Source organism: Ursus arctos, unplaced genomic scaffold (assembly GCF_023065955.2).
Source record: "Ursus arctos isolate Adak ecotype North America unplaced genomic scaffold, UrsArc2.0 scaffold_21, whole genome shotgun sequence".
Classification (NCBI taxonomy): Eukaryota; Metazoa; Chordata; class Mammalia; order Carnivora; family Ursidae; genus Ursus; species Ursus arctos.
The window spans coordinates 8,315,345-8,341,677 of NW_026622886.1; the positions used below are offsets into that span (position 1 = coordinate 8,315,345).

At 50.7% G+C, this 26,333-nt stretch overlaps 1 protein-coding gene across 1 annotated transcript in view; it reads left to right on the top strand.

Moving 5' to 3' along the window:
* SYN3 (synapsin III) overlaps positions 1-26,333 on the top strand; it is a 452,237-nt gene that overhangs the window by 419,581 nt on the left and 6,323 nt on the right. Inside the window, exons 8-13 of the mRNA XM_044384458.3 lie at positions 1,717-1,859; positions 6,968-7,042; positions 11,394-11,496; positions 15,975-16,109; positions 16,986-17,073; positions 21,880-22,171. Coding sequence (XP_044240393.1) covers positions 1,717-1,859; positions 6,968-7,042; positions 11,394-11,496; positions 15,975-16,109; positions 16,986-17,073; positions 21,880-22,171 — 836 coding nt within the window. The remainder of the gene's footprint in view (positions 1-1,716; positions 1,860-6,967; positions 7,043-11,393; positions 11,497-15,974; positions 16,110-16,985; positions 17,074-21,879; positions 22,172-26,333) is intronic.

Here is a 26,333-nt window from a genome sequence, read left to right on the forward strand (position 1 = left end):
CACTTTTATTTTCTCTGCAAAGTGGAACTCAGCATCATCCCTGAGAGGCTGGGACTCTGAGAGAGCCAAGAAGAGAGAAGGTGTGCCAAGCCTCGCTCCCCATCATTGTTTCCCATCTGTTCGGGTGGAACAGCAGGCATGCACTTGTAGATACCCTGAAGATGGTTTGGAGAACAGCTGTGCTCTTGGAGTCCAGAGCTTCCTTCCCAGCTCTGTGCTTAGCTGCCATATGGCCTTGGACAGGGCAAGAAATATGTTTCTGCACCTGTTAAATGACCATAATAATGCCCACACTGCCCACATTGCAATCCTGTTTTGTGTCCCATGAGAGAGTTCTGAAGCTTCTTTGTGAGTTGTGAGTTGTGGGTGCACATCATCCTGCAGGGATGGAGTGTTCAGGGCACTGGTGAGGCTCCGAGGGAGACCGGAGAGGGCTAGGAGAGATTGTAGGACCCGACAGCCTCCCACACGAGAGGCTCAGCACCTGCCCAACCCCACCCCAGGGGATCTGGGCTCTGCGCACCTCTGGCCCAATATCAGACCCCTCCGCTGTCCAGGTGAGGGTGACAGGGGAGGGAGCAGGACTCCCAGCTGGCCACAGCCAGTGGCAGTCAGCTTGTGTTCTGTCTTGAGATCATGGTCACAGAGCCTTGGCCTTGGCCCCTGCATTTGGCCTTGGAAGTTTTCCTGGGACCTCTCCTTGACCTCAAGGCACTGCTTCATGTTCCTGGCCTCGGCCCAGTAAGCAGTGTGAGTTTCTCCCCCAGGCCTTGGGTGGAGCACAACCAGCCTTGCCCAGTGTGTATGCACATGTGCGCGTGCACACACACACTGCCTGCACACACAAGCACCACATAAAATACATGACGCATGTAACATATGACACACATATGACACACACATGCACTCCCCACCACACACATGTCCCCCCACAAACTCACATATATACAACCCACATGCACACACCCAACATATACATACACACACATATACACACACTCCCTTTTTTCCAACTGGTCTCTACCCTATGTCACATTCAACCTGGCATACAACCCACCATCCAACCAGCCATCCAACTACTTGAGGGATTTTTTTAAAATTCAATTTGCCAACATATAATACATCATTAGTTTTTGATGTAGTGTTCAATGATTCATTAGTTGCATGTAACACCCAGTGCACGAGGGATTTTTCTAAAATACAAATTCGGCTACTTTCTTGTTTAAACTCCTCCACTTCTTCCAGTGGTTTTCCAGACCCTTCACCCTAACATTCTAACCTCTTACCAAAGAGATTGAGGTCCCCCGAGGTCTGTTCCCTGACAACCCACTTCAACCATCCCTCATCCTCCAGCCTCATCGGCCAGTCTGAATCACTTGCGCACTCCCTGTCCCCATGTGGCGCCTCTGGCCTCTGCTTTGCCCATCCCACCATCCTCCAGAGAAACGCCCCTGCTGAAAATTGTCCTTATTCTTCTTAACGCTGTTCGGAGCTCACCTGTTCTATAAAGGTTCTCTTGACAACCCCAATGGAATGTTCCTGTCCTCATCTACAGGTATGCAGTGGAATGACTTGTTTCCTGTGTCTGTCTCCCCTGCTAGGCAGGTGACTTTCTAAAGGTCACTATATATATAGAACACTGGGTCCTGGCATTGGGTAGGTGCTCTGTGAACGCTGGCTGGCTGGCTGGCACTCACCCCATGATCCTCCCCACAGATCAAAGTAGAAAACCAGCATGACTACCAGGACATCACCAGCATGGTGGCTATGGCCAAAACCTATGCCACCACTGAGGCCTTCATTGACTCCAAGTACGACATCCGCATCCAGAAAATTGGATCCAACTACAAGGCTTACATGTGAGTCCCTGGGCAGGGGCTGGGTTGCTGGGAGGCAGGCTGGGAGGAGAGTGTAGGAGGAACAACGATTAGAGATGTAGGTCCAGCCCTGTGTCCTCCACCCCAGGGCAGAGACCCTTCAGCACCTCATCATTCTCCCTTTATGTCCGCTGACTGCCCTTCTTCTCTGGTCAGTACAGCTAAGTGCTGATGCTTTCTCACAGCTTATCCCAGGATAGAAATCTGTCTACCCAAAGAGAGCTGCTTCTCCCAGAGGAAGAAAGATACTTGGCATGTTTGGGGGGACTTCAAGTATGTATGAGATGTATACCGCAGAAGACCAGACTGAAAGAGAAACTAGGGGGACAAATCAAGGAGGACGTTGAATGCTTTGCTGTGGGTTTGGGGTTCTGTTCTGTTCTCTTTGGAGCAGAGAAGTGGCATGATCTGACCTGCATTTATAAAAAGCTGGCTCTGGGGCCATGGGCTGCAAAGGGGTTTCTCTGGAACTAGTAAGACCAATTAGGAGATGACATCAGATTTCTCCGGCTGCAAGCAACCGAAACCACATCTGACTGCTTTGATGGAGTTTGCAAAAGAGAATTTATTAGAAAGCCATGAAGGATCAGAAACCCTAAAAACAAACCACTCAACTGTCAATTTCAGAACTATTAGGATCCAAGGCAGCTGCAGGAATCTGGGTGACCAGACAACAGACAATCTTCATGGCACCCCCATTGGAAAATGAATCTGCCTGAGTCATCTTCGGTGCTTAACTCAAGGTTGTGATTCCGTGGAAACTCCTGATTGATCCAACTTGGATCACAGGCTTACTGGTTAGAGAAGGGCAGAAGACCAGTATGGAGAGTTCCACCAAGATGATATGAATATGGGTGGGGTCAGCCCCCAGTGGGAATAGAGGTACTGTGACAAAGGGTCGAGGAATGAATACCAGAAAATTCAACCCTCATTCAGCCCAGGGCTGGTTCTGGCAGAGGGTGACTCACACTTGAGCTGCTTCAGTCATGAGAACGGGACTTCTTGAAAAGGTGGGAGGTCTTATCTGCTCCAAGGCCTCTCTGTGTCTCACTTTGGAATGTTGTTATTGGTTCCCCTTGAAACAAAAAGACTCCAGAGAGCTAACCAGTGCCTGGCTGCCAAACATTCCTGGAACCCTGGCCATGCGCACACCTCCCTATCCGAGGGCTGCCATGGCTGGCTTGGACAGTTGTAAATCTCTGTCTGTTCCTTATGCGCAGTGGAGCTTGCGCTGTAGGTCAGGATCAGCAAACCACCACCCATAGGCTCAATCCAGCTGCCACCTGTTTCTGTAAATAAAGTTTTATCGACCACAGCCAGACACACCCATTTGTGCATTATCTCGGGTTGCTTATGCACTACCTGGATTGCCTAAACTGGGGCTCAGCAGACTTTTTCCATAAAGGACCAGATGGGCATTTTAGGCTTTGTAGGCCCCACAGTTTTCACTGCAACTACTCCACTCTGCAATTGCCTGGGGAGCTGGAGAAGAGACAGGCAGTTGACCTCTAAGGAAAGATTCCCAGGAAAGGGATAGAGCCAGTTCTCAAGGAAGACTTCTGCCATGTCTTGCCAATTGCTCTCTTCCACCCATGAGCCAGCCCAGATCTGTCACTGCTTTCAGATGCCCTCAGGGTGATAAGATCGGCTCTTCCCTGCCCCCTCTGAGTTGGGGAACATTCCAGTGCAGCAGTCCAGTGCATTCCTGAGGTCTCCACCATCCGTCATGATATCATTTCCCTCCTCTCCTCATTGTTCGTGTTTCCACTTGACATTTGACGACACCTTGTCCCAGTTTCTCTTCTTGAAGATTAGCTCATTGCCGCATTCTTTATGCTAAGCCTTTGTGCCCTGGCAGCTCCAGTTTGTCATTAGTTATGGCTTTTCCTGGACCCTGGGTTGGCCCCTGTCCGAGGGAGGCGGGTTCGTGTCAGACCTCAATGTAGAGCATCCTCTCCGCCTCCCGACCATTCAACCTCCTTTCTGGCCCACTTCCTGCCCTACACTCATTCCTCTGTGCTTGTTTCTATTGGGGTGTCATTGTTACTCAGGCCTCTCAGCAGATGGAGCTAGGAAATACATGGGTGTACCTTAACCCATGTGTGCACACGTAACTGTAATTATTTCTATATATATCCAGCTCTCTCTAGAGCTAGAGAAGGTTCATAGTGACGTCTCCGACTTCCCTCTAGTACCACATGATTCATTTCAGCCTTCCCAGATTGCTTATCTATAACTTCCCACTCCAACAGGGAAAATCCTGGCTCCTACCAGCCGCCATCCATTTACTTATTTGTTCAGTCCCAGTCCAGCTGCAGAACCATGAACTTGGAGCCCCATGGGAAAGAGCTTTACCCACTGCAGTGCAGTGCTCAGGTACAGCTCCCCTTATAGTTAGTCTGACAGCCTCCACTCTCGTCCAAGGTTACTTGGGTCCGTACCTTACCACTCACCCCCACCCTCTTCAGCAAGGAAGTCAACATCATACATTTGCAATATAGGTCGACTCCTCTATCACAGTCTACATTCTATCCTCCATTCCAGCAGCTGCATCACATTCGGGCCAAGTGACTCTTTCCCCCAAGCCTGCGACGGGCTCTGCCATGGAGAGTCGTGATTAAGAGCATGGAGTTTCTCAGATATGGATTGGTAGCTTTTGCTACTCAGAGGGAATGATAATAATAATGGTAATATCTGTCTCATTAGGTTCTGTGAACCCGAATGAGCCATGTGTATAGAGCCCTTAGACCCATGTCTCAGACAGAGAAAGCACCCATTGAACAGCAACTCACACCATTATTATTTTCTTGGCAGGAGAGCAATCTGGCTTGTGTTCCTGCTGCTTCTGGCAATGCAATGCCTTCTTTTCTTGTCTCCACTGACTGACAAATAATGGCAGTGCCCATTGGACTAAGACTTTTATGGGAATATTTCCTTTAGTCTATGTAATATATAAGGATGGAGATCATTCCCATTTTACCAATGAAAAAAATAAAGACTCTGAGATGGTGTCCATGGTTATACAGCCAGAAAATGCTGGAACCAAGATTGAACCTTACATCTGTCTGACTCAAGTCAGTTCTTCCCTTCTCTTGCCACCGTGCAGATCCCACTATACCAACCCTACCACCCTCCAAGGCACATTCAGTGGTTACCTGGGGTCACGTTGAATGACTCTGGTTTCTCCTCTGCTTTCCTTGCTCTTCACTACTCAAGTATGCTGCTAAACTTATCATGCCTCTACTTTGGTTTTAAACTGGTCCACCCTTCCAGGTCGTGAGCAACCTTAGGACGAGGTCATCTCTGCACACCGAAACAAGCCTAGTACCCAGGACATAGAGTGGCCCAGTGAGTGTTTGCCGAATTGAACTGAATTGAGTTGGGCTGAACTGAACGCACATAGCACTTATCAATGTCACTACACCCCTTGACAATTCTAACCCCTGTTGCTCATCAGCAATTCTCAGCATCTGTTTTCTTTGGATACATGTTCTTTTCTGTTTCAGAAGGGTATATTTGTGTAGCAATTCCTCCTCCCACTTCACCCTTTAATCTCAACCACAAGCCTTCCCTTGGCCATAAAACAAAAAGCTTTACCTCTGCCATTTTGCTTACACTCATTCAGTATTTGCTGAGTCCAGATATGCCACCAGAGATCATTTGTCTTGATTCTTCCCCAATATACACAGCCCCTTACCCAGGAGTTAGTTACTGGGTACCTTCTACATGCCAGGTCCCACTGGACACTGGGGGGATAGGGGATGAGTCAGACATGTCACCTGCCCTTGGGAAAGACTGGACACTAAAGCAGTCATTCCAAGTGAGATTAGCATGACTAAACATTGGTTTAGGGGTGTCTACTCTTGTTGTGGGGGTGCTATTGGCAAGTCACATCTCATATGAAAAGTGAAGGATGAGTGGTCCTTAGGGAGGCAAAGATGGGGACAAAGACTGGATCAGGCAAAGGGAAGCCTCAACCTAGGAGAAAGCCATGGCACTGGAGCACTGCAAAGGAGGTTGGTGCTGCTGGAGCAGAAAAGGCAAATGAACAGAGAGGGTGTCGAGGCCAGAAGTGCCTCCTGCCCTTCACCATGAAAAAGTGACCACTTCTCTCCATGGATCATTTTTCCTACATTTTGGAGCCCTCGAGAAATTCCAGAATCACTAGTGGCTCTACTGCCCTAGTTCTCCTTTTCAAAAACAAGAGGCCAAGGTTTGGGGGATTTCATCTGATGGTGTAGATTTCTTTTAATTTAATCTTTAGAGGCACCTGCACCCCCATGTTTATAGCAGCAGTGTCCACAATAGCCAAACTGTGGAAGGAGCCATGATGTCCAACGACAGATGAATGGATAAAGAAGATGTGATCTAAATACACAATGGAATACTACTCAGCCATCGGAAAGGATGAATACCTACCATTTACATCAACATGGATGGAACTGGAGGGTATTATGCTGAGCGACATAAGTCAATCAGAGAAAGAATTATCATATGGTTTCGCTCATATGTGAAATATAAGAAACAGCGCAGAGGATCATAGGGGAGGGAAAATGGAATGGAAAGAAATCAGAGAGGGAGACAAAACTATAAGAGACTCTTAACTCTAGGAAACAAACTGACGGTTGCTGGAGGGGAGGTGGGTGCGGGGATGGGGTAACTAGTTGACAAGCATTAAGGAGGGCACATGATGTGATGAGCACTGGCTATTATATGCAACTGATGAATCACTGAACTCTACACCTGAAACTAATGATATACTATATGTTGGCTGATTGAATTTGAATTAAATATTAAAAATTTACATAAAATTTTAAATTAAAAAAATTTTTAATGAAAAAAACAATAATCTTTGGATTTCAAAGGTGGCCTAGAAAAAGATACATAAGATCCAACAAGTAAATAAGACAATCAGCATAAAGGAAAATAAAAACAGGCAAATAAAGCTGGGGGCAAGATGTGTCTCTAACGATACATGCCAGAATGTGAGCCAGATATTTGAATTGGAGCCTCCTAACAGCCAAAGCAAAGAAGGAAAACAGAGCAGTGACAGCAGTCCTAATGCCGTCGGTGTTATTTTTCTGATACAGGAGAACCTCCATCTCTGGAAACTGGAAGGCCAACACAGGCTCTGCCATGCTGGAGCAGGTGGCCATGACGGAGAGGTAAGAGACAGAAGAGGTGTAATAGGGCGTGGAGCAGCCCCAGTAGGAGGTAGGGGACGGATACAACAAGAGGCCTGTAAACAGTGCCGCCTCACCCCCGTGCCAGGGCCTCACCACCCACAGAGCACTTTCCTAGACACGGCAACCGTTTATTGCCCAACTCCCTGCAGGTTAGATGTTATTATAATCCCACTTTACAGATGGCAGAAGCAAGTTCGGAGAGGGAAAGTGACTTGTCCAGGGTCATGGAGCTGATCAATGACAAAGCTGACAGTAGATCACTGATGTCTTAACTCCAAGTCGAGGGGTCTTTCCAGCCCTGCCCAGCTACTGCAGAGAGAACAGGGAGTCCTCACCTGATCTGACAGGTACACAAAAGTATCCTTATTAGGACACCAGGGCTCCTGGAATGTCCGTTCCTCTCTCGTGCTTATTTTTTCAGCTCAGTGTCAGGACAGAGAGGTTATTTCCACTGAGTCATGAATGTGGTATGTGCACTTTGGCTGAAGGTCCCTCAGGTCTTCTGCCTTTAAGCACTGAAGCTAGCTCTCTTCACCTGAAGAAGGGCCAGTCACCTGCTCCCGGGGCCAGCAGCGCACACACATTCTTTCCTGCAGGCCCCGTGACCTCTACGTGCAGGCATGCAGTGAGAGTGGATAGAGTATGGGCTTTGGGGTCAGAAAGATCTGCTAGTGAACATTCACTGCGTGCCTACCACATGTGCCAAGCACCAAAGGGGCCAAGATGAAAACATCCAGCCCTTCCCTTCACAGACTCTGTGTCTGTTGCAAGCATCAGAACAGAAATCTCATTGGTCAGGGACAAAAGGGGTGTTGGTTGGCTTGTGGCAATGAAAATGCCAGAAGTGCAGCTCTAGGTAGGAGTTCAGGGCTCATCCCCACACACCTCAGTTCACTTTCTCTTGCGTTGGCTTCATTCGGACCAACGCGCTCATCTGGTGGCGCCCAGTGGCTCCAGGTTTCCATCCTGACGGTGTCAAGGCCCTCAGGACAAAACTACTCTTTCCCAGCCATCTCAACCAAAGACAGCAAGTGAGCCTTCTTTGCGGATTGGCCTGCCTTGGGTCACATGACCATCCCTGAGCCAATCACTATGGCCCAGAAGCGGCACTGGCCTGGGTCACGTCTCCACCCCTGGAGACTGCGGTGGGAGCAGCCACTGTGGCAGCAATGACTGAGGGGGATGGGGAGGGTTCTGATGCCACGGAACGTCAAGAAGGATAGGAGGGAAAAACCAATGTTGCGCAGACTAAAACTACAGAGGTCCACTCCGAATAACCCAGTCAACGTAGGAGACGAAGAGTGGTATGTTGGGGTGGCAGTGAGCTGTGGGTGCTTGCAGAGAGAGCACAGAGAAGGGGCACCCAATGCAGACTAGGGAGGGGTGAGGTCAGGGAAGACTTCCAGAAGGAGGTGGTGCCAAAGTCCCCTTGTAAAGAATGAGTAGGAGTTGGGAGGCATTCCTACATTTCCTTGTTGGTCATCTGCTGAGCACGAGCTGGGAACCAGGTGTTGAGTGAGGCCTTGGGGAAATGGTGGCAAACAAGACGGACATGGTCCCTGCTTTCCTGGAACTGATGGCTCAGGGGCTCTAAGAAGCCGGATGTGAGCAAAAGCTAGTGGTCCTGTCCCTTCCAGGCTGGGTTACTTGGGGCAAGTTAACTAACCTTTGTGAACTGCTCCAGCTGTTAATTGAAGGTGATCAGCCAGAGCGCTGATCAGGAGAGGGAGGTTCAGTACCTCACCCAGTAGTGGCCCTGGCAAGGAGGGGCTGCCTTCCCTTCCCATCAGCCCCAGGGGCAGCTGCGGCCCTCACTCTGGGAGCCCACCTATGCCAGCTAGTCTCAGGGCGGTGTGCTCATGACCTTGCCCACCCGAATCATCTGGTCGGAGGCAGTCATTTCCTTCCCCCACTGAGCATCCACAGGACATCTTGGTCCTTTTCTCCATGGCCTTTCCAGAATGTGAGCCCAGCCTTCTTCGATGCCCCGTGAGCTGCTCACAAATGGCCCCAGCAGGCCACCATATCCCTAGCTCTGCACAGTTCCAGGCCACGTTGGCCATTCCTGCAAGAGCCTACCTTAGGCACGGGTCCACTTAGGCCTGGAATCTCACTTTCCCTTCTGTAGAGTCACAGGCAATACTCCCAAAGCCTGGGACAGAGCTCCCCAATCCCACCTCCAGAGGGGGAAATCTCTGGGGGCCCATAAACAGGCCTTGGCTCCTCTTTCTACCTGGCTTACCTGTTTGCCAGGTACCCTAATTCCTCCTTGGCAAAACCAGCAATGTGGCTTGGTCAGTGCTAGTCCCAACCAGCTGGAGGGGAGCATGGACCCATGGTCTCCAGTCTCTTCCACACTGCCCCACCCATGAAGCCCCTTCCTTGGCCCTAGGAACAGTGGGGGGGGGGGGCTATGCCCTATGGGATGCAGCCAATAGGTATTCCAGAAGTTCATCATTGGAAAACAGCCTCCAGAAACCAGTTTTCTCTGAGTCTTGGTCCAGACTTCCATCTTTCATTGAGAAGAAACCTGATTTATGTGTCTCAGGGCACAGGTCTCCCTAAACTGAAGGTGCCCCCCCCAGTCAGCCACTACTGCCAACTACAGGGACCCTGGTCAGAGAGCCCCGGGGACTCTTAGAGCTCTGAGGACCAAAGGTTGTCCTCCACTGTGGCTGCCTATGAGGATCCCATGAGAAGCTTTAAAAACAGAGAGAGCATCTAACGTACAGCAGGGCCCCCAGGTCTGAATGTTTAGAGGCTCCACTCTCCTGGTGACTCTGACACACAACTAGAATCATCCTAGGCCTTCCCATTTTTCAAACAAGGAAACTGAGGCTTTAAGAAGAAGAGGCCTACCCGAAATTATTGAGTAAATGAACAGCAAGACTCCAGGTCACTGGTCTCCCATGCCGAGGGAGAACCGGCTGCAGTGTGTCCCAACTGAGAGGAAGCGTGGCTTGCTTGCCCTGTAGAATCAGACAGAATCTAGGTGTGGAAGCCAGCACAGTGGCTGATTAAGCTCTCCGAGCCTCAGTCTCCTCATCAGAAAGATGTGTTCAACCTTCCTGACAGAGTTGTGGTGGGGGTTAGAGAATGAAGGGTCAGCCCCCACAGACAGGCTGGTACCTACCAGGAGCTAAAAAGGCGTGAGTTTTCATCCTTCCTTTTCCTTCTGTGATCTCACACACTCCTTGCTACAGCTGAATGAAAAAACTGAGTGAGGAGCCAGGAGATCTGTGTAATCCTGGCTCTGTTACTGTCTTGCTGTGTGACCTGGCCAAGCCACTCTCCCTCTCTGGGCCTCAGTGGGCCTTGGCAATTAAGACGAGAGAGTTGGTTCTAAGAGAACTTCGGCCATGCTCTCTCCTCATTCCAGGCCTTATGGCTCAGAGACACAAATAGATCTCAGAGCAGGCGTGCCCCGTGTGACCCTGGAGAGTGAGGAGAGAAGCAAGACCATTGATACAAAGTCCCCTGTAACTCCCGAATCCAGCCACCACAGGGGAAGCCAAGTGCAGGCCCGGGAAGACTTCTCCAGATACAACCATCCCCTTGTTGCAGGGTCAAAGTCCAGCGTTGAGATCTTTCCCCTGCAAAGCAAACTGACCTTGCAGCCATCAAGTATCTGGAAAGGGAACAAAAGCTCTGGGTCCAGCAGGCCAGGCCCTGGGCGGGAGAGCAGCCTGCCAGGCTCCCTTGCCCGCCCGCCCCAGGCTCAGGGCAGAATGCACCCTTTGTCCCCCACAGGCTCTCATCTAACATGGTCGCTGGGGCTCGGAGGGCGGCCTGGGAGGGATTTCTGAGCCCTTCAAGCAGCTTTCCCAAGGGAAAAGGACCGCAGGAGTGGCCGGGTGTCCAGGATGGCTCCGGATGCAGGCAGGACACACTCCCCACTGCTGCAGAGCCAGCTGGGTCCTGGGGGCTTGGGGGCGGGGGGAGGGAGGCACAGGGCCTCAGAGACCTCTCCCACCTCTCATTCCTCCCCCCCCATCCTTCCTCTCTCTCTCTTGCTTCCTGGCTCCCCTTCTAGTCCCTTTCCTTTCTCTGTCTCTCTCTCTGTCCATCTGTGTCTCTGCCTTTGTACGCCCGTTCTGTCTCTCCCACTGCTTCTCCGTCTCCTTCTGTGTCTCCTTCTCACTGCATCTCTGTCTCTTGTTATTTCTGACCACCTCTCTCCGTCTCTGAATGCATGCACGTGTCACCGTACCTGTGGCCTATTTGTCCGCGTGTCTCTCCGTGTCTCTCTGTCTCTGCCTCTCTCTCTCCCTCTGCTCCCCCTTCCTGCTCCCTCCCCCAATGCTGACTGTCTGTCTGTCCGTCCCTGCAGGTACAGGCTATGGGTGGACAGCTGCTCAGAAATGTTTGGCGGCCTGGACATCTGCGCTGTCAAGGCCGTCCACAGCAAGGACGGCAGAGATTACATCATTGAGGTGAGGACAGGCGTGCCAGGGGGACAGAATCCTCGTGTGGTCTCCAGTGTGGTCGGCTCTGTCCTAGCCTGTGGCCTGGGCACATGTGGCTCCCAGAGGCTTCTCACCCACCGGCCTCACACACCCCATCCCGACCCTTGGCAGCATCTCAAGCCTCTGTGCTCCAGACATGAAGTTTGGCGACCCCTGGGCCTAAGGGGAGGGGGGGCACATCAGGCCACGAGTCAGCAAGACTGTGTGCCATTGGGCCTCTGAAATGTTCTGTGTCCAAACGTGTAAACAGGGCATGCTTCCCTAGTCACCACGCAGAGATTCCGTCCTCTGTCCATTCAACACACTTGTCCTTAGAGGCTCTCCAGGGCTAGGCATGGGTGTGGCTCTGGGGACAGAGCTGTGACCCAGCCAGACATGGGGTGTGCAGGCTGGTGAAGAAGGAGGTTGATAAACAAGTCATGGAGGACACTGAACACAGGCAACACAGTGCTGCAGGGGTGTGAATGGAAGGAAAGATGGAAATAGAATTGTAAGAGAGAATCCACAACCCTCCTACAGCCCGTGCCTCTCCCAGGCCCACAGGCCCCTGCCGTCCTCCAGGCCAGTCACCTACCCATAGACCTCCAATCCCACACTCTCCTTCCCCTGCTCACTTCCTGTCCGTGCTTCCCCCCATCCACGGTCCCCCTGTCTCCTCCAGGACTCCCTCTGTCCTCTCCGGTCCTTCAGTCCCCCTCTCCCCCCACAGCTCCCCTCTGTGCTTCTCCCAATCCCACTTTCCCCCTCTCTCCTCCAGAACTGCCCCCCCACCATCCCTCCTCGTCCCACAGTCCTCCTCTGCACCCCAACTGCTCTCCCCTGCCCTGTCCCCCCCACCACACACACACACACACACAGAGCTCTGGCTCTCCACAGCTATTCCCTGAAAATGCCCCCTGGCCTCAGAGTTCTCCCTTCTCTCCCCAACTGCACATCTCCGAGTTCACACCCCCCACAGCCCCTTGCAGGGCTCCCCTTCCGTGGCCTTCTCAAACCACAGCAGATGGGCGGTGCTGACACAAGGCCAAGACACGTGAGGGAGAGCCCTGCGGCCACCCCCTCCCCGGCTTGTGGGCAGCTAATGGCAAGCACATGGCTGGCTGACCACAGGAGCCAGCTCGTCCTCCAGGCCCGCGTGCCTGCGCCGCTCCCCAGGAGCCACAGCGCGGCAAGGCCAGGTGACTCCACGGGTGGGAGCCCTGCTCTACCTGCCAGCCATACCTGGAGGGCATCGGCCCCCTGCCCGAGGAGTAGCCACCCTTGGATGGACACCGTCCCTCCATCCTCCCGGGAGAGGCCAGAAAACTCTGAGGATGAGTTGCCTCTGTATTTGCAGGTTCTGTCCTGCTCTGGAAAACAGCTTTCCTCTCAAGTCTGGGAGGCACTTTCCCTCTGACTGCCACCATAGCTGAAACCGCCCCCCACCCCAACTAACCTGTTCTCAGAGGTGGTATTGGAGGGGCTAGGAGCAGTACTGGCCTGCACACTAGCTTCTGAGCCAGGCTGCCTCCTGGAGGCACAAGTGCCCCGCCCTCCTGAGCATGCCCTGGGAGCTTTGGACCAGGGATGGACCAAGGGCCCTCCTGCCCGAAGCTTTGCATCTCTTGAGACCCCTCTCAGCCCTACTGCGTCTGCATCTCCTCACAGAGACCCCCAGACACGAGCTCAGCTGTGGCACACACGCAGTCATCCGTCCTTCACTAACGAGCTCCTGTGCTGGGTGCCAGGCACCAAGCCAGGTGAGGGGGATATAGCAGCGACCATGGCGGCAGGGACCCTTCGTCCTGGGGCTTCCATCCAGAGAGGTGACTGCAATCATGGGGGAAAGGCTCCTTGACTCCCCTTCCCCGCCTTCCAGTGAGTTTTAGCCCCTTCTCCCTTGCATTCTCTCTGCCCCAAGAGCTCCTGCCTATTTGAGTTTTCTCAACATTTTTTCTGAGGAAACAAAAGCCTGTACTCGTGGGCCCAGGCTCGCTGCCTCCAGACATTCAGAGGGTCAGGGATGAAAGACCTCTTACATTTTTTTTTTAAGCAAAATTAGTGGGTTTGGACTTTAAAAAACAAGAAAACAACTTCTCAGAATGTTCCAGAAAAAAAAAAGATGACTTTTCAGATTGTTTATTCTCTCAGAAACATTGCAGAGTTGTTTCACTTGCTTTGGGGTTTACAGTGGGGTCAAGGGAGATGGGGAACTTGCTACCAGGAAGATAAAAGGTATTTTTCCCCAATCAGGAAAAAAAGGCAGAAGAGATCCAAAAATACTGTTTTCTTCAGCCACCTCTGTGGTGAGAACATAAAATTTATGACATGTTTTGTGAAGATCCTCACAGTAGAATACTCAGGGGAAAGACCCTTGAACTTGTCCTCTGTGGCCTGTCCAGGGAATGATATTGCTCACTGGAAAAATGTTTCCTTGGGGAGACCAGAGCATCCACTTCCTTTGGCTTTGTCCACCACGGGGATTCCAAAATGCTCTGACCTCAGGTTCCTTGTGGTGGCTATTTTCCACTGCAGGGAGTGTAGGAAACAGAAACCAGAAGAAAAAACGATGGGTAGGGTCAGGAGGAGGAAGGACAGACCTGTGTCCATCCAGACAGACTCCACAGTTATAAGTCAGTTCAGCCCACATAGACCAAGAGGCTGTCCGTGTGCCAGGCACTGAGATCTGGGACACCAAGGACTCCAGCCCAACCCACAAGGAGCTCAATTCGAGGACAGTTCTCAGGACCATGCTAGAATCAACATTCACATAACCTTGAGCTTACTTTTCAGCCTCCCAACAACAGTGGGTGCTTTAAACACACAGACCCCTAAAGGCCCCACCTGGAAGGGTCTTCACAGCTGCCCAAACCCCTCAATTTACAGTTGAGGAAAACATAGGCCCACAGAGGAAACGTTACCTGCCCGAGATCACACAGCAAGTCTGCAGCAAAACTAGGCTTGGATTCCAGGTTCCCGTTCCGAGTTTTCACCACAAAGAGCTGTTTCAGTCCTCGGTGAGAAATGGAAGGACTGTGGCTTGCTAGTAACGTGTCCTCAAACTTACTACTTGTTTGACGCTCAGTTTCCTCATCATTATGATGAAGATGACAGCATTCCCTGCCTCCGAGAGAGCTGTTCTGAGATCTGAGGAGATCATCCACGCCCAGTGCTTGGAACAGTGCCTGGCACATAGTAAGTGCTTAATAAAACATGGCACCTGCACTAGTATCTTTATCATCATGAGCAGGACTTACTGCAAGGACCTTTCATTTCTCCATCGTAGGAGCTATTGAGGGCATATCTGTTGATCAGGACCCAGGGCCCATCTCTGACCTCAGGGACTCACACAGTCTGGTTGGAGAGACACAGGTAACAGGAGATGTCAGGACTGTGGGTAAGCTCTCCAATGGAACAGCCGACGTGAGGACAGCGAGAGTGTAGAAGAGCAGCTGGGTAGAAGTTGCTCCGTCAGAGAGGACAGGCTTAGCCGCATGTTCCGGGAAGGATGAGAGGGAGTTAAGTGAAGAATGAGCAGAGAGAACGGGCATAGATAAGGGCCTGGTCGGAAGAGAGAACCTGGTGAGTCGGGAGCTTGGGAAAAGGGGAAACAAGGCCGTGAGTTTGATGGCCGTGGGGTGGATGAACAGGCCCGATTCCTACAGTGGAGGAGGGGAGAGAGTGCCTGCCTAGGCCTCACTCCCCTTCCAGACCTTCCACAGCTGCCCGCGCCTGAGGAAATCACCTGCGTGGTTGGCCTGTGTGACTTTGGCCAAGTCCTTTCCCATCTCTAGGCCTCAGTTTCCCTATCTGCAAAAAGAGTGGGATGAAGAGATGTGATCTCTCAGGACCCCTTCCAATAGAAGCACTTTGCCTCCTCTGAGAAGCTGGCCATTCCTTGTGGAATGTGTTTCTCTCCAAGCACATGTTTTGCCAGAGCGCCTGAGAATAGGCCTTTCCTCATCCCTCTTCTGTCTGAACCCGGGGTCAGCTCCGGCCCATGTCATTTTTTGGTCTTAATTGAGCCCCCACCTTCACTGCTTCCGCTTCCGGCTTTGTGGAAAGCCTTGACCTTGGGCCAAAGTTCAGGAGGTGGCCCCAAGCCTGGGCAGGAGCCAAGGTGGGAAAGGAGGGGGCGGAGACTGGCTCCCCAAAGAAAAGAGCAGTAAAGGTCAGCAAAGGCTCCCTGGCCCGTGGTCACATTTCTGTAGCCCAGCAAATGTAGGCTGAATTGAACTGAATCCAGAGAGTTGTTTTAGACTGAACTGCAGGGATCCGGGTGTCTCCTTGGGAATCATTCCCAGCTGGAGGCACGGGACTGGGTGTTTGCTGGGAGAACATCGCCATCTAGTGGTCACTTCTGTCCTGAGCCCTGAGCCGGCCCTCCTGGGACGCGCTGCCGGGCTGCCTGGCTACCCTGGCTACCCCGGCATGGGGTTGCCTCAGGCCTCCTTTCTCTCCCACAGGTGATGGACAGCTCAATGCCCTTGATTGGAGAGCACGTGGAAGAGGACAGACAGCTGATGGCCGACCTCGTTGTCTCCAAAATGAGCCAACTCCTGATACCAGGGGGCACAGTGCCCTCACCTCTGAGGCCTTGGGTAAGGTTCTCAGGAGCACAGGAGACTTTGTACCCGTGAGAAATGCTGGGATGTCTGGGACTGGGGAGCCCCTGGATCCAAAGGAGATAGTCCTAGAATGGAACCAGCCTGGGGAGAAAGGACTGGGGTGTGGATGGAGGCTGGGCAGGCAAGCTTGCACCCCTGCTCCAGAAGGGGGAGTTTGGGAGGCTCTGAGACCTTCCTCCTTCCACCATCATGAGGGACAACAACCTTGTCTCAACGGCACCTGCAGGCAGAGATGTTAATGTGAAAACTCAGTTGTCCCTCCTGTGCCCTCCATCCTGGACCCGAGCAGGGAGCAGCGGGTGCGTGTGGGTGTGTGTGTATGGTTGTGAGCACACACGCATGGACGTGTGTACACACATGCCCTTTGTGTGTTCCCAGGGTACCAGTCAATAGAGACTATTGTGTCTTCTGTTTCTCCATCCCCCAACCTCAACAAGCTCCCACATAGCTCCTCCCTTCCGCGGTCCTCTCCACAGATTACCAGATCATTCTCCAAAGAATTTGCTAGCTCTCAGCTTTCTGGAAAAGCAAGTCTCAAAACCTGCTCCCCCCCCCACCCCCCACAAGAACAGATCTATGATAATAGCTGTTGGAATGATGGTTATACTTGAGGGGGTTGCTGGCCGGGAAGGGGCGTGGGGCAGCCTTCTCCACTGGAATGTTCTGTCCTGATCCGGGTGTGGCTACACAGATGTATACACATGTAAAAAGTCACGATGGTGTACTCTTAAGAACTGTGTGCCTTGTGTAAGTTTTATCTCAGCAATAATAAAATCTTTATAAGTCCTGCCCTCCCACCCAGGAAGCAGAGGGCTGTAGCAATCACCACAGGATTCTTTCCCGCTCTAGGCTCCACAGACAAAACCAGCGAAATCCCCCGGGCCAGCCCAGCTGGGGCCTCAGCTTGGACAGCCCCAGCCACGCCCGCCCACACAAGGTAAGAGCCACGAGAGGTCACCAAGGGAAATTATACAGGGAGGATGTTGACATGCCCTGAGGGGTCCATGTGTGGTCTCCAGAAGGCCCTCTGGAAAAATCCATCTTGATACTGTTTGCACAGAATACATGCGCTCACTATGTGTGCGGAATGAATGAAACGCTGATGTCTGTCACCCCCTGTAACTCAGGCGGGAAGGATGGGGAGACAGGTGAATTTGCTGAGTACCTCAGATGTGCCAGGCACCGGAAGAGGGACTTTCTCATCTATCCCCCCCTTTTTTTCTTGTCTCCCTAGCACTCCCCAGTGAAAACATCAGTATTTCCTTTTTCCAGAGGTGATGTGGGGCTTTACTCAAGGAAACACAACGAGAAAATGCCGGTTTCTAAGTCTAGCCTTTCAGATCTTTGCCAAAGTGTCTGTTTCTTAGCCAGTAGTGGTGTCTGATGATAGATGTATCAGCCAGCCAGCCAGAGTGAGAGAGAAGGAAACACGGAACGTGTTATTTGACTTTGTCAATGGAAATGCTCCCTCAAAAAATATTCCAGCATTACCGTGTAAAGGCCGCCACTTAGTAGAGAATGGATAAACTAGTGATGACAGGATGTACCCTAGGCAATAACTTTCTCATGGAATGTCGCCGCCCGGGGCGTGTTCTCCTGCGCAGCCTGGCAGGGGGACACCGGTGCCTCGCCGCCTTGCTCGCAGCCAGAGCCTCACTCGAAACCAGAACCTTCCAGGCGTGCTCACTGCCCTAGCGCCCTCTTGGGGCTTCCTCGCAGCTCTGCGTCAAGAGGCCCTGCCGGGCAGTTTCACAACAATCTTTATAAGAATCTGCTTAGAACCTCTCAGAAAGGAAAAGCATTACTCTCAACGTTGTGGCCTTTCCAGTTGCTTTGATTAAAGCGACATATTCATTGTTTCTTGGGAAAAATCGGCCCTGGTCATTAAACAGCTTCCTCTTCCACAGGTCTCAGATAAAGTGCCCTGACCATCTTTCTCGTGTCTGCGTCTCTGTATTTAAGTATTTAAGAAAAGGGAAATTGCGTAACTTCTATAACCGTGTGCATGGACGTCGGGATTCTTCTTGAGGCAGATAGACGTGCTTTTGAATCCTCCTCCATGTCTCAGTAGTCTTAAGTCTTAGGCAAGTCACGTCGTTTTTCCGAGCCTCAGTCTCCCCAGTGATAGAACCGCAGCCCTGGGTAGTTATGGGGAGCTTCCGTGGGCAGCACGGGTGAGGCCACTAGCAAGGCGCCCGGCGCAGGGGTGACGCCCAGGACGTGTTAGCTCTTACTACTAATAGTTTACTAGGAATAACGATCTATATAACTTTCACTGTTAAAAACTTACTATCAATAACATGTGTCTTATTAACAATTAAAATATCCATGTTGTTCTTAATGCTCATTACCGTTAACCATCTTTAGAAGTAAAGCAGCCCCAGTGCCCTCCTGCCTAGTGGTAATTCTATCATTATAAATGTTCAAAAATGATTTATTCATTCCCCTGCCAGGCTCCTGGCTGTGCCTCTGCCCTGCTCTCTCCTTTCCCGCTCTGCCCCAGGACTTACTTTTTAAAACACATTTGAACAGAGCACTTTTAAAACAGAGAGCTACTGTATTCTGGTTTCCTCTCCAGCCCAGAGTACAGACATGCTTGATAAAGAGATATTATTTTAAGGGACATGGGGCTAAACACACTTTTAGTGAGTTGAAAAACAATCAATTTAAAACCAATTAAGGTAATTAAAGCAAGTGCTCATTGAATTAACATTCAGATTAAAAATAACAAGGCTAATTGAAAAACAATGCTTTCATTGAGTTCCCAAAATAACAGGATCACATTATTAACTTGTTTGAACTTACCGTAAAAAAGTGAAGTTTTCTTTTAACGAACCTCATAATTTTTTAGCACCAATCCTGTGCTTGGGCAAATACTTTCTATATATAAGTTAATGGGTTTTTGTATTTGCTGAAATTAAAAATACTAAATTGTTTGCTTTGCCAAGACACTGAAGGAAATGAGTGTCATCTGAGGAAGCCCAGGTGTCTAAGAGGGATTTGACAAATAGTTAATAAATAAATGAATGAATGAGGATCCAGATTTTTCCAAGATATTATTGGCCCCAGGGTAGGGGTGGGGATGGGAAGACTTGAGATAAAAGGAGAAAACAGAGATTTTCTTTGACCGGAAGTGGGTTTAAAACATACAAGAGTAAGCCAGCATTTAGAAATCAGGAGCTTTTGCACAAATACCTTGATTTCTGGTTCTCTGGATAGAGCAGAAGGTGTGGAAGCCAGGGGCCTGGCTTCCTCCTCGCAAGTGTCCCCTGACGGTTTAGTCCCACCGGCTCCATGGGATGGCGGGACTCTGCTGTTTGCCTCACGCCCTGCTCCCCCCTATTGTCACCTTCACAGCGATGTAGTGGTGCTCCTTATTTCCTTTAGCTTGCATCTCCTTAGAAAAAGAGTTCTTCAAACTATGTTTTATCTCAAGGGAAATTTTTTTTTAATTTTTTAAAGTAGCAGTCTGCTTGGCTGCCATGATGTTTTGGACACTTGCCTGCTTCATTAATTTAGGTGTTCGGGTTTGAGATCACTGGGCGCTCTGAGCCACTGGGACAGACGGTGACGAAGGCAGTGCACAGCAAATCAAGGCCACGTGCAATCATTTGCTAAATCTTTGCGGTCATTCAGTCCAGCATAGAAAGTGCTGCACGGGCTCCCAAGAAGGTCCACACTGGAAGGATATCGAGTGGCTGCTCTGAGGGCCTCATTTTACAGACGAGGGCCCAGAAACCCAGAGGAAAATGACTTGCTCATGGCCACATAGCAAGTTAACGCAAGACTGGAGTTAAGACCTGGGGCTCCTGGTGCCAGGATGGTGTCACCGCCACCAGACATGCAGGTCGCGCCCTCTGCAAAGGTGCCAGCTAGGATGATGTGGGAGGGCAAAGGTCATCTGAAGCTTCAGCACAGCTCCTCTTGCACCTGGCTCAAAGCCGCCACCCGGGCAGCCCAGCATAGCATAGTTTTGGAGGTTTGTTTTTTGTTTGCCTTTTTAAGGAAGAAAAACGAAACAGAGCTTTTGAGTCAAAGAGATGTAGGTTTGAATGTTGGCTCTTCCTCTTATTAGAACTGACAGCTTCAGCAAGTCACAGTGTATCTGGGACTCAGCCTCTTTGGAAAAATGGGGACATTTGTGGGGATCATGCCTAACCCACAGCACTACTGCCAGGCTGCCCAGCCCTAGGCTGGGGTGTAGTGTGCTCAGTAAGACCCAGGGAGGGCAGATGAGCAGAAGCCGAGTTATGAAAGGGCCCTGGAGATGGGCCCCAGCCCCGTTCAACTCCCAGTCTCTTCACCCACCTGAAGTGATCTCAACACAGCCAGGCGAGGACAGCCGTGGTGCAGCCCACTCTCCCGCGAGCAGGGCCCCGTCTGTTTGGGCAAAATGCAATTCACAGCCAGCAGCCCCGACACTCAGGCTTTGAGGGTGAGGAGAGAGCACCTTGCTTCCTTGGGGCCTTGGAGTTGTACTCAAAGTCATTTCTGGGTGGCTAAAATGTCCCCAAGCTTATGACGCCCCTTTGCTTGTTGGTGAAGGCCCACATGCTCTGTGCAGTGAGAGGGAGAAGCCAAGACCCCTGAGCTTCCTGCGGCTACCCTTCTAGTTGGGAGACCTTGGGGAGGCTCGGTGTGCACATCTCCATGACGAGAAGGATGGCATCTTCCCTACCAGCCCCTCTCTAGAGCAAATGACATACATGCCTTTGAAAGTTCTTAGAAAAGTTTAAGAAGCTTTTGAAAAGTAAGGGATAATCCATTGTTTCAAAAGTAATACATCTTCAGTGTGGATAACCCCACCGCTTTTGTAATCATTGAGCCGTGGCTCATTACTCAAAGTGTGGAGAGCAGAAGGATCACCTGGGAACTTGTTAGAGACACAAATCCCCAGAGCCCGCTGGTAGCAGTCTGCATGGACGGCCATAACAAAATACCGTAGACGGAGTGGCTTCGACAAAAGACATCCTCTCTCCATTCTGGAGGCTGGAAGTCCAAGGTCAAGGTCCCAAAAGGACTGAAAGTTTTCCCCATGTCTTGTGGACAGCACCTTCTCACTGTGTCTTCACGTGGCCTTTCCCCTGTGTGGCCCCTGGTGCCTCTCTCTTGCTGTCTCTCACTCTCTCTCTCTCTTAAGGACTCCAGTCCCGTTGGATTAGGGCCCCACCCTTATGACATCATTTAACAATAATTAGTTCCTTTAGGGCCCTGTCTCCAAATACAGTCACCTGGAGGGTAAGGACTTCAAAATATGAATGGTGGGGGGACACAGTTCAGTCCACAACTCTCTTTCCCGTACCTACTGTATCAGAATCTTTATTTTGACAAGATGCCCCAGTGATTCGTGTGCACATTAAAATTAGAGACACACTGGTTCAAGGGGACAGCTTTCCAGTTTATGTCTTACATAGCTATATATGTATGTGCTAACAAGGAATAAACCTGTACGTGCTATTTTGTAAGCTGCCTTTTTGTTCAGCAGTATATACTTAACACATATTATCAACAATATTCTGTCATTTACTGTGACTCGGCCACATCATATATGATGGCCACAGCATATTCCATTATACGGATGTATCTTAACGTTCCCGATCAGTTCCACAACTGGGCATTTATATTGTTTTCAGCTTTTCACTGTTATAAAAAACACCACAATGAACATCCTTGAAGCAGTATTGGTGCACAAGCATGTTTATCTTCAGAAAAACTTGGACGTGATCATTTCTTTCCCGTGTAGGGGGCCCTCGCCAAACTCCGGCTCAGCAGCCCGCGCGCTCTGGAAGCCCCTCCCAGCAGAGGCTCTCCCCGCAAGGCCAGCAGCCGCTGAGCCCCCCATCAGGATCTCCGCAGCAGCAGAGATCCCCAGGATCTCCGCAGCTGTCCCGGGCGTCCAGTGGCAGCTCTCCAAACCAGGCCTCCAAGCCAGGTGCCCCCCTCGCCTCCCAGTCCCGGCCCCCCGTTCAAGGCCGAAGTGCTTCCCAACAGGGGGAAGAGTCCAAGAAGCCAGCACCGCCCCACCCTCATCTCAAGTAAGTGCTCTGGAATTGGGCAGGGTCGAGGGTGGGGTTGGGCTGTGGGCAGAGCTGGGCTGACTCAGGGCCTCACCCAGATTTTAAATGGATAGGAGGCCTAGAGGAGGGAACTTGGATGGCCAGCGGCAGGCCCAGGAGGTCAGAGTATAGCAGAGCTCCCACCACCGTCCTCCAGATACACACGCGCCAGTTATTTCTTGCTGCATAGCAAACCTCCCCAGAACAGTAGCTTAAGAAAACAGCCATTTTCTTTGTTCATAATTTTTTGGTTCAGCAATTTATTCTGAATCTGACTCAACTGGGAGATGCCTTTGCGGGTCTCTCCTATAGAGTTGCCAGATAAAATACAGGATGCCCAGTTAGATTTGCATTTCAAACAAGTGATGAATAATTCTGAGTATAAGTATATCCTCAGGGGCGCCTGGGTGGCACAGCGGTTAAGCGTCTGCCTTCAGCTCAGGGCGTGATCCCGGCGTTCTGGGATCGAGCCCCACATCAGGCTCCTCCGCTGTGAGCCTGCTTCTTCCTCTCCCACTCCCCCTGCTTGTGTTCCCTTTCTCGCTGGCTGTCTCTCTCTCTCTGTCGAATAAATAAATAAAATCTTTAAAAAAAAAAAGTATATCCTCAAATATTGCATGGGCTATACTTATACTAAAAAAAAGTATTTGTTTTTCATCTGAAATTCAGATTTAACTGGGTATACTGTATTTTTATTTACTGAATCTAGCAACCCTACTCTCCTGGGATCATTCATAGGGCTGCAGGCATCTGGCATCTTCACTGGGGCTGGATGGTCCAAGAGGGCCTTACACATACACCGGCTGTCAGCTGGGCCTCTCTCTCTATGGGCCACGACATCCAGCAGGCTGGGGCCCACCTCCTTACCTGATAGAATTCCATCCCCAAAGAGCACAAGTAGAAGCTTCAAACCCTCTTGAGGCCCAGCTTTGAAGGCACACAAGGTCATTTCATCCCACTACATGCTTTTGGTCAAAACAACTCACATGGCCAAAGAGACCCTTGGTTGGAGGACCTGCAAAGCCACATTGCAAACGGCCAGACCCCAGGCACGGGAGGAACTGTGGCTGTCATGCCATGTTTGTGAATGAGCCATCACCACACACATACTCGTCCCCTTTCCTCTCAAGCCCATCTCTCAGTTTGAGGTCAGAGAGGTCCCAGATGTGTTCTCTTGGGAAAGCCCCTCCCTTCCTTCAATGCCGAGCACTAATGTCGATAAGCATAGCCTCACTCCCAGCATCCCTTGTCCACTTAGCAGTGCCAAGCACTTCACCCAGTTGGGGTTTTTCTTCAATTCTCACAAGCTTAGGAGTTAGTAACTATTATTATCCATATTTTACAAATGAGGTGAGTAACTTGCCGAAGTTCCCACTGTCAGTGAGTGGAAAAGCTAGGATTGAGCACGGGGCGTCCGGTCCCCGGATCAGGCTAACCATAATGTGTTTGAATGGGTCACCATTCACGTGGCTCAGAGATCTAAAAGATACCAACGACATCAAAGGTACACAATGAAAAACCTTCCTCTCACCTCATTGCCGTCCAGGGTCTTCCTGCCCCTGCTCCGGAGAGGAGACCGCTCTGGTTAGTTCCTTGTGCGGGCCTCCAGTGTTTCCTCGCGCAAACATAAAAATATATGTCCGTTCCTTCCCCCCGCTTTTTACAAATGGTAGTCCTTACTACCCACCCCATTCTCCTTGCTTTTTACATTTAACAATAAATCTTAAAGCTCTTCCATCAGTTCACTGAAACTTTCTCCTTTTCACAGCTGTATCATATTCCACTTGTATAGTTGTACAATAATCTAACTCATCTGCCACAAACAGAGATTCGGTTTTCTCTTGCAAAGACGGCTGCGGAGAACAGCCTTGCACACGCACTGTTCCTCACATGCACAGGACCAGCCATAGAGAAGATGCCAGCAAGGGTGCTGCGGGGTCCAAGGAGAAAGGCACTTTGAATTTGACAGGTATTCGCGAGAGGTCCTCTGGGCAATATGGCGCCGTGTTGACAGCACGGGCTCGAGAGTCAGACCACCTGGTTTCACATCCCAGCTCTCCCACTTGAAAGCTGCATGACCTCAGAAACAGGACTCAACCTCTCTGTGCTCCCACTTCCTCACATGTGAAATGGGGACAGTAGTACTTACCCCACAGGTTTATTATGAGGATTAAAATGAGTTTATGCACAGTTGGTGCTTAGAAGGCTGGTAGCAATTTATAGGGGCATCTGAGACAGCCTCTCCCCATGTGAAGAGGTGCAGCCCAGCTCATCCCAGGACAGGCGAGGGCTTTGGTATTTTGGATAGTAAGTACTGACCCTATAGTAATCCAGCTAGAAACACATAAATCTCCTGACCGAGTGCTTTAAAGTATTAAATGGTTCAAGTCAGCAGGTATTTATCAAATACCCAATCTGCACCCAGTCCTGGATAAGGCCCGTGCGGAATAAGCAAGGGGTCCAAGATGGTCCCTGTCTGGGAGAGGATTTGGGTTATGGGGAGGACAGGACTGTGTGGGGCTTTCTTACACTTTGTGGCCTTTTTACAGCATCTCTTCCTGTGTCTGTCACTCCACTAGAGTGTGAGCCTCCTGTGAGCAAGGCCCCAGTTACGCTCATCTCCACGGCCCCGTCACCTAGCACTAGGCCGGCACCAAGGCTCAAACAGTGGGCACCCTGAGAATCCCGAGGCAGGCTGGAATCAGTAGGAGAGGCTTCAGGGAAGAGGTGGGAACGGAAGCCCAGAGTGGGAGAGAAGAGGCCTGAGGGTGAGCTAGACCGGCCCTCCCTCCTACCGATGAGGTGAAGGAGGCCCTGAGCCGTAGGCCCCTTGCCGAGGCCAGACGGGGCACACGGCAGAGCGGGCTCCAGAACAGGGGCCTCCTGATTCCCAGACTAGTGCCGGGAAGTGTAAGAGGGGCATCACAAGCTGCTGCTGATCGAGCACTTCCCAGTTGGCCGCACGGGTCTGTGCACTGAGGTGGGGGGACTGGTCAAGCTGACGGCTAGTAACGCCCACCCTCTGAGCAGCCTGGCTTTGTGGGAAGAATGTCAGCCTCCAGCACTCCCATTCCTTGGCGTGAGCCCCGATTTCTGCACCTAAAAATGGCAGATACCGATAACTGCCGTGCAGGTTCAAGATTGTGTGTGATGCCATGAAAAAATGTTCAAAATCATTAGCCATCAAGGAAATTCAAATCAAAACCACACTGAGATACCACCTTACGCCAGTTAGAATGGCAAAAATAGACAAGGCAAGAAACAACAATTGTTGGAGAGGATGTGGAGAAAGGGGATCCCTCCTACATTGTTGGTGGGAATGCAAGTTGGTACAGCCACTCTGGAAAACCGTGTGGAGGTCCCTTAAAAAGTTAAAAATTGAGCTACCCTATGATCCAGCCATTGCACTACTGGGTGTTTACCCCAAAGATACAGACGTAGTGAAGAGAAGGGCCATATGCACCCCAATGTTCATAGCAGCAATGTCCACAATAGCTAAATCGTGGAAGGAGCCGAGATGCCCTGCAACAGATGACTGGATTAAGAAGTTGTGGTCCATATATACAATGGAATATTACTCAGCAATCAGAAAGAATGAGTTCTCAACATTTGCTACAACATGGACAGCACTGGAGGAGATAATGCTTAGTGAAATAAGTCAAGCAGAGAAAGACAACTATCATATGATTTCTCTCATCTATGGAACATAAGAACTAGAATGATCAGTAGGGGAAGAAAGGGATAAAGAAAGGGGGGGTAATCAGAAGGGGGAATGAAACATGAGAGACTATGGACTATGAGAAACAAACTGAGGGCTACAGAGGGGAGGGGGGTGGGGGAATGGGATAGACCGGTGATGGGTAGTAAGGAGGGCACATATTGCATGGTGCACTGGGTGTTATACACAACTAATGAATCATCGAGCCTTACATCGAAAACCGGGGATGTACTGTATGGTGACTAACATAATATAATAAAAAATCATTATTTAAAAAAAAAAAAAAAAGATTGTGTGTGATGCATTTAGCATCATGTAAGTGTTGGGGCGCCTGGTTTCCGGTCACCACATCCTCGTGATGACTATCCAGGCAAGCCCCTGTGACTCATGTCCCTGACCCTGCCACCCCCAACCCCCTTTCCT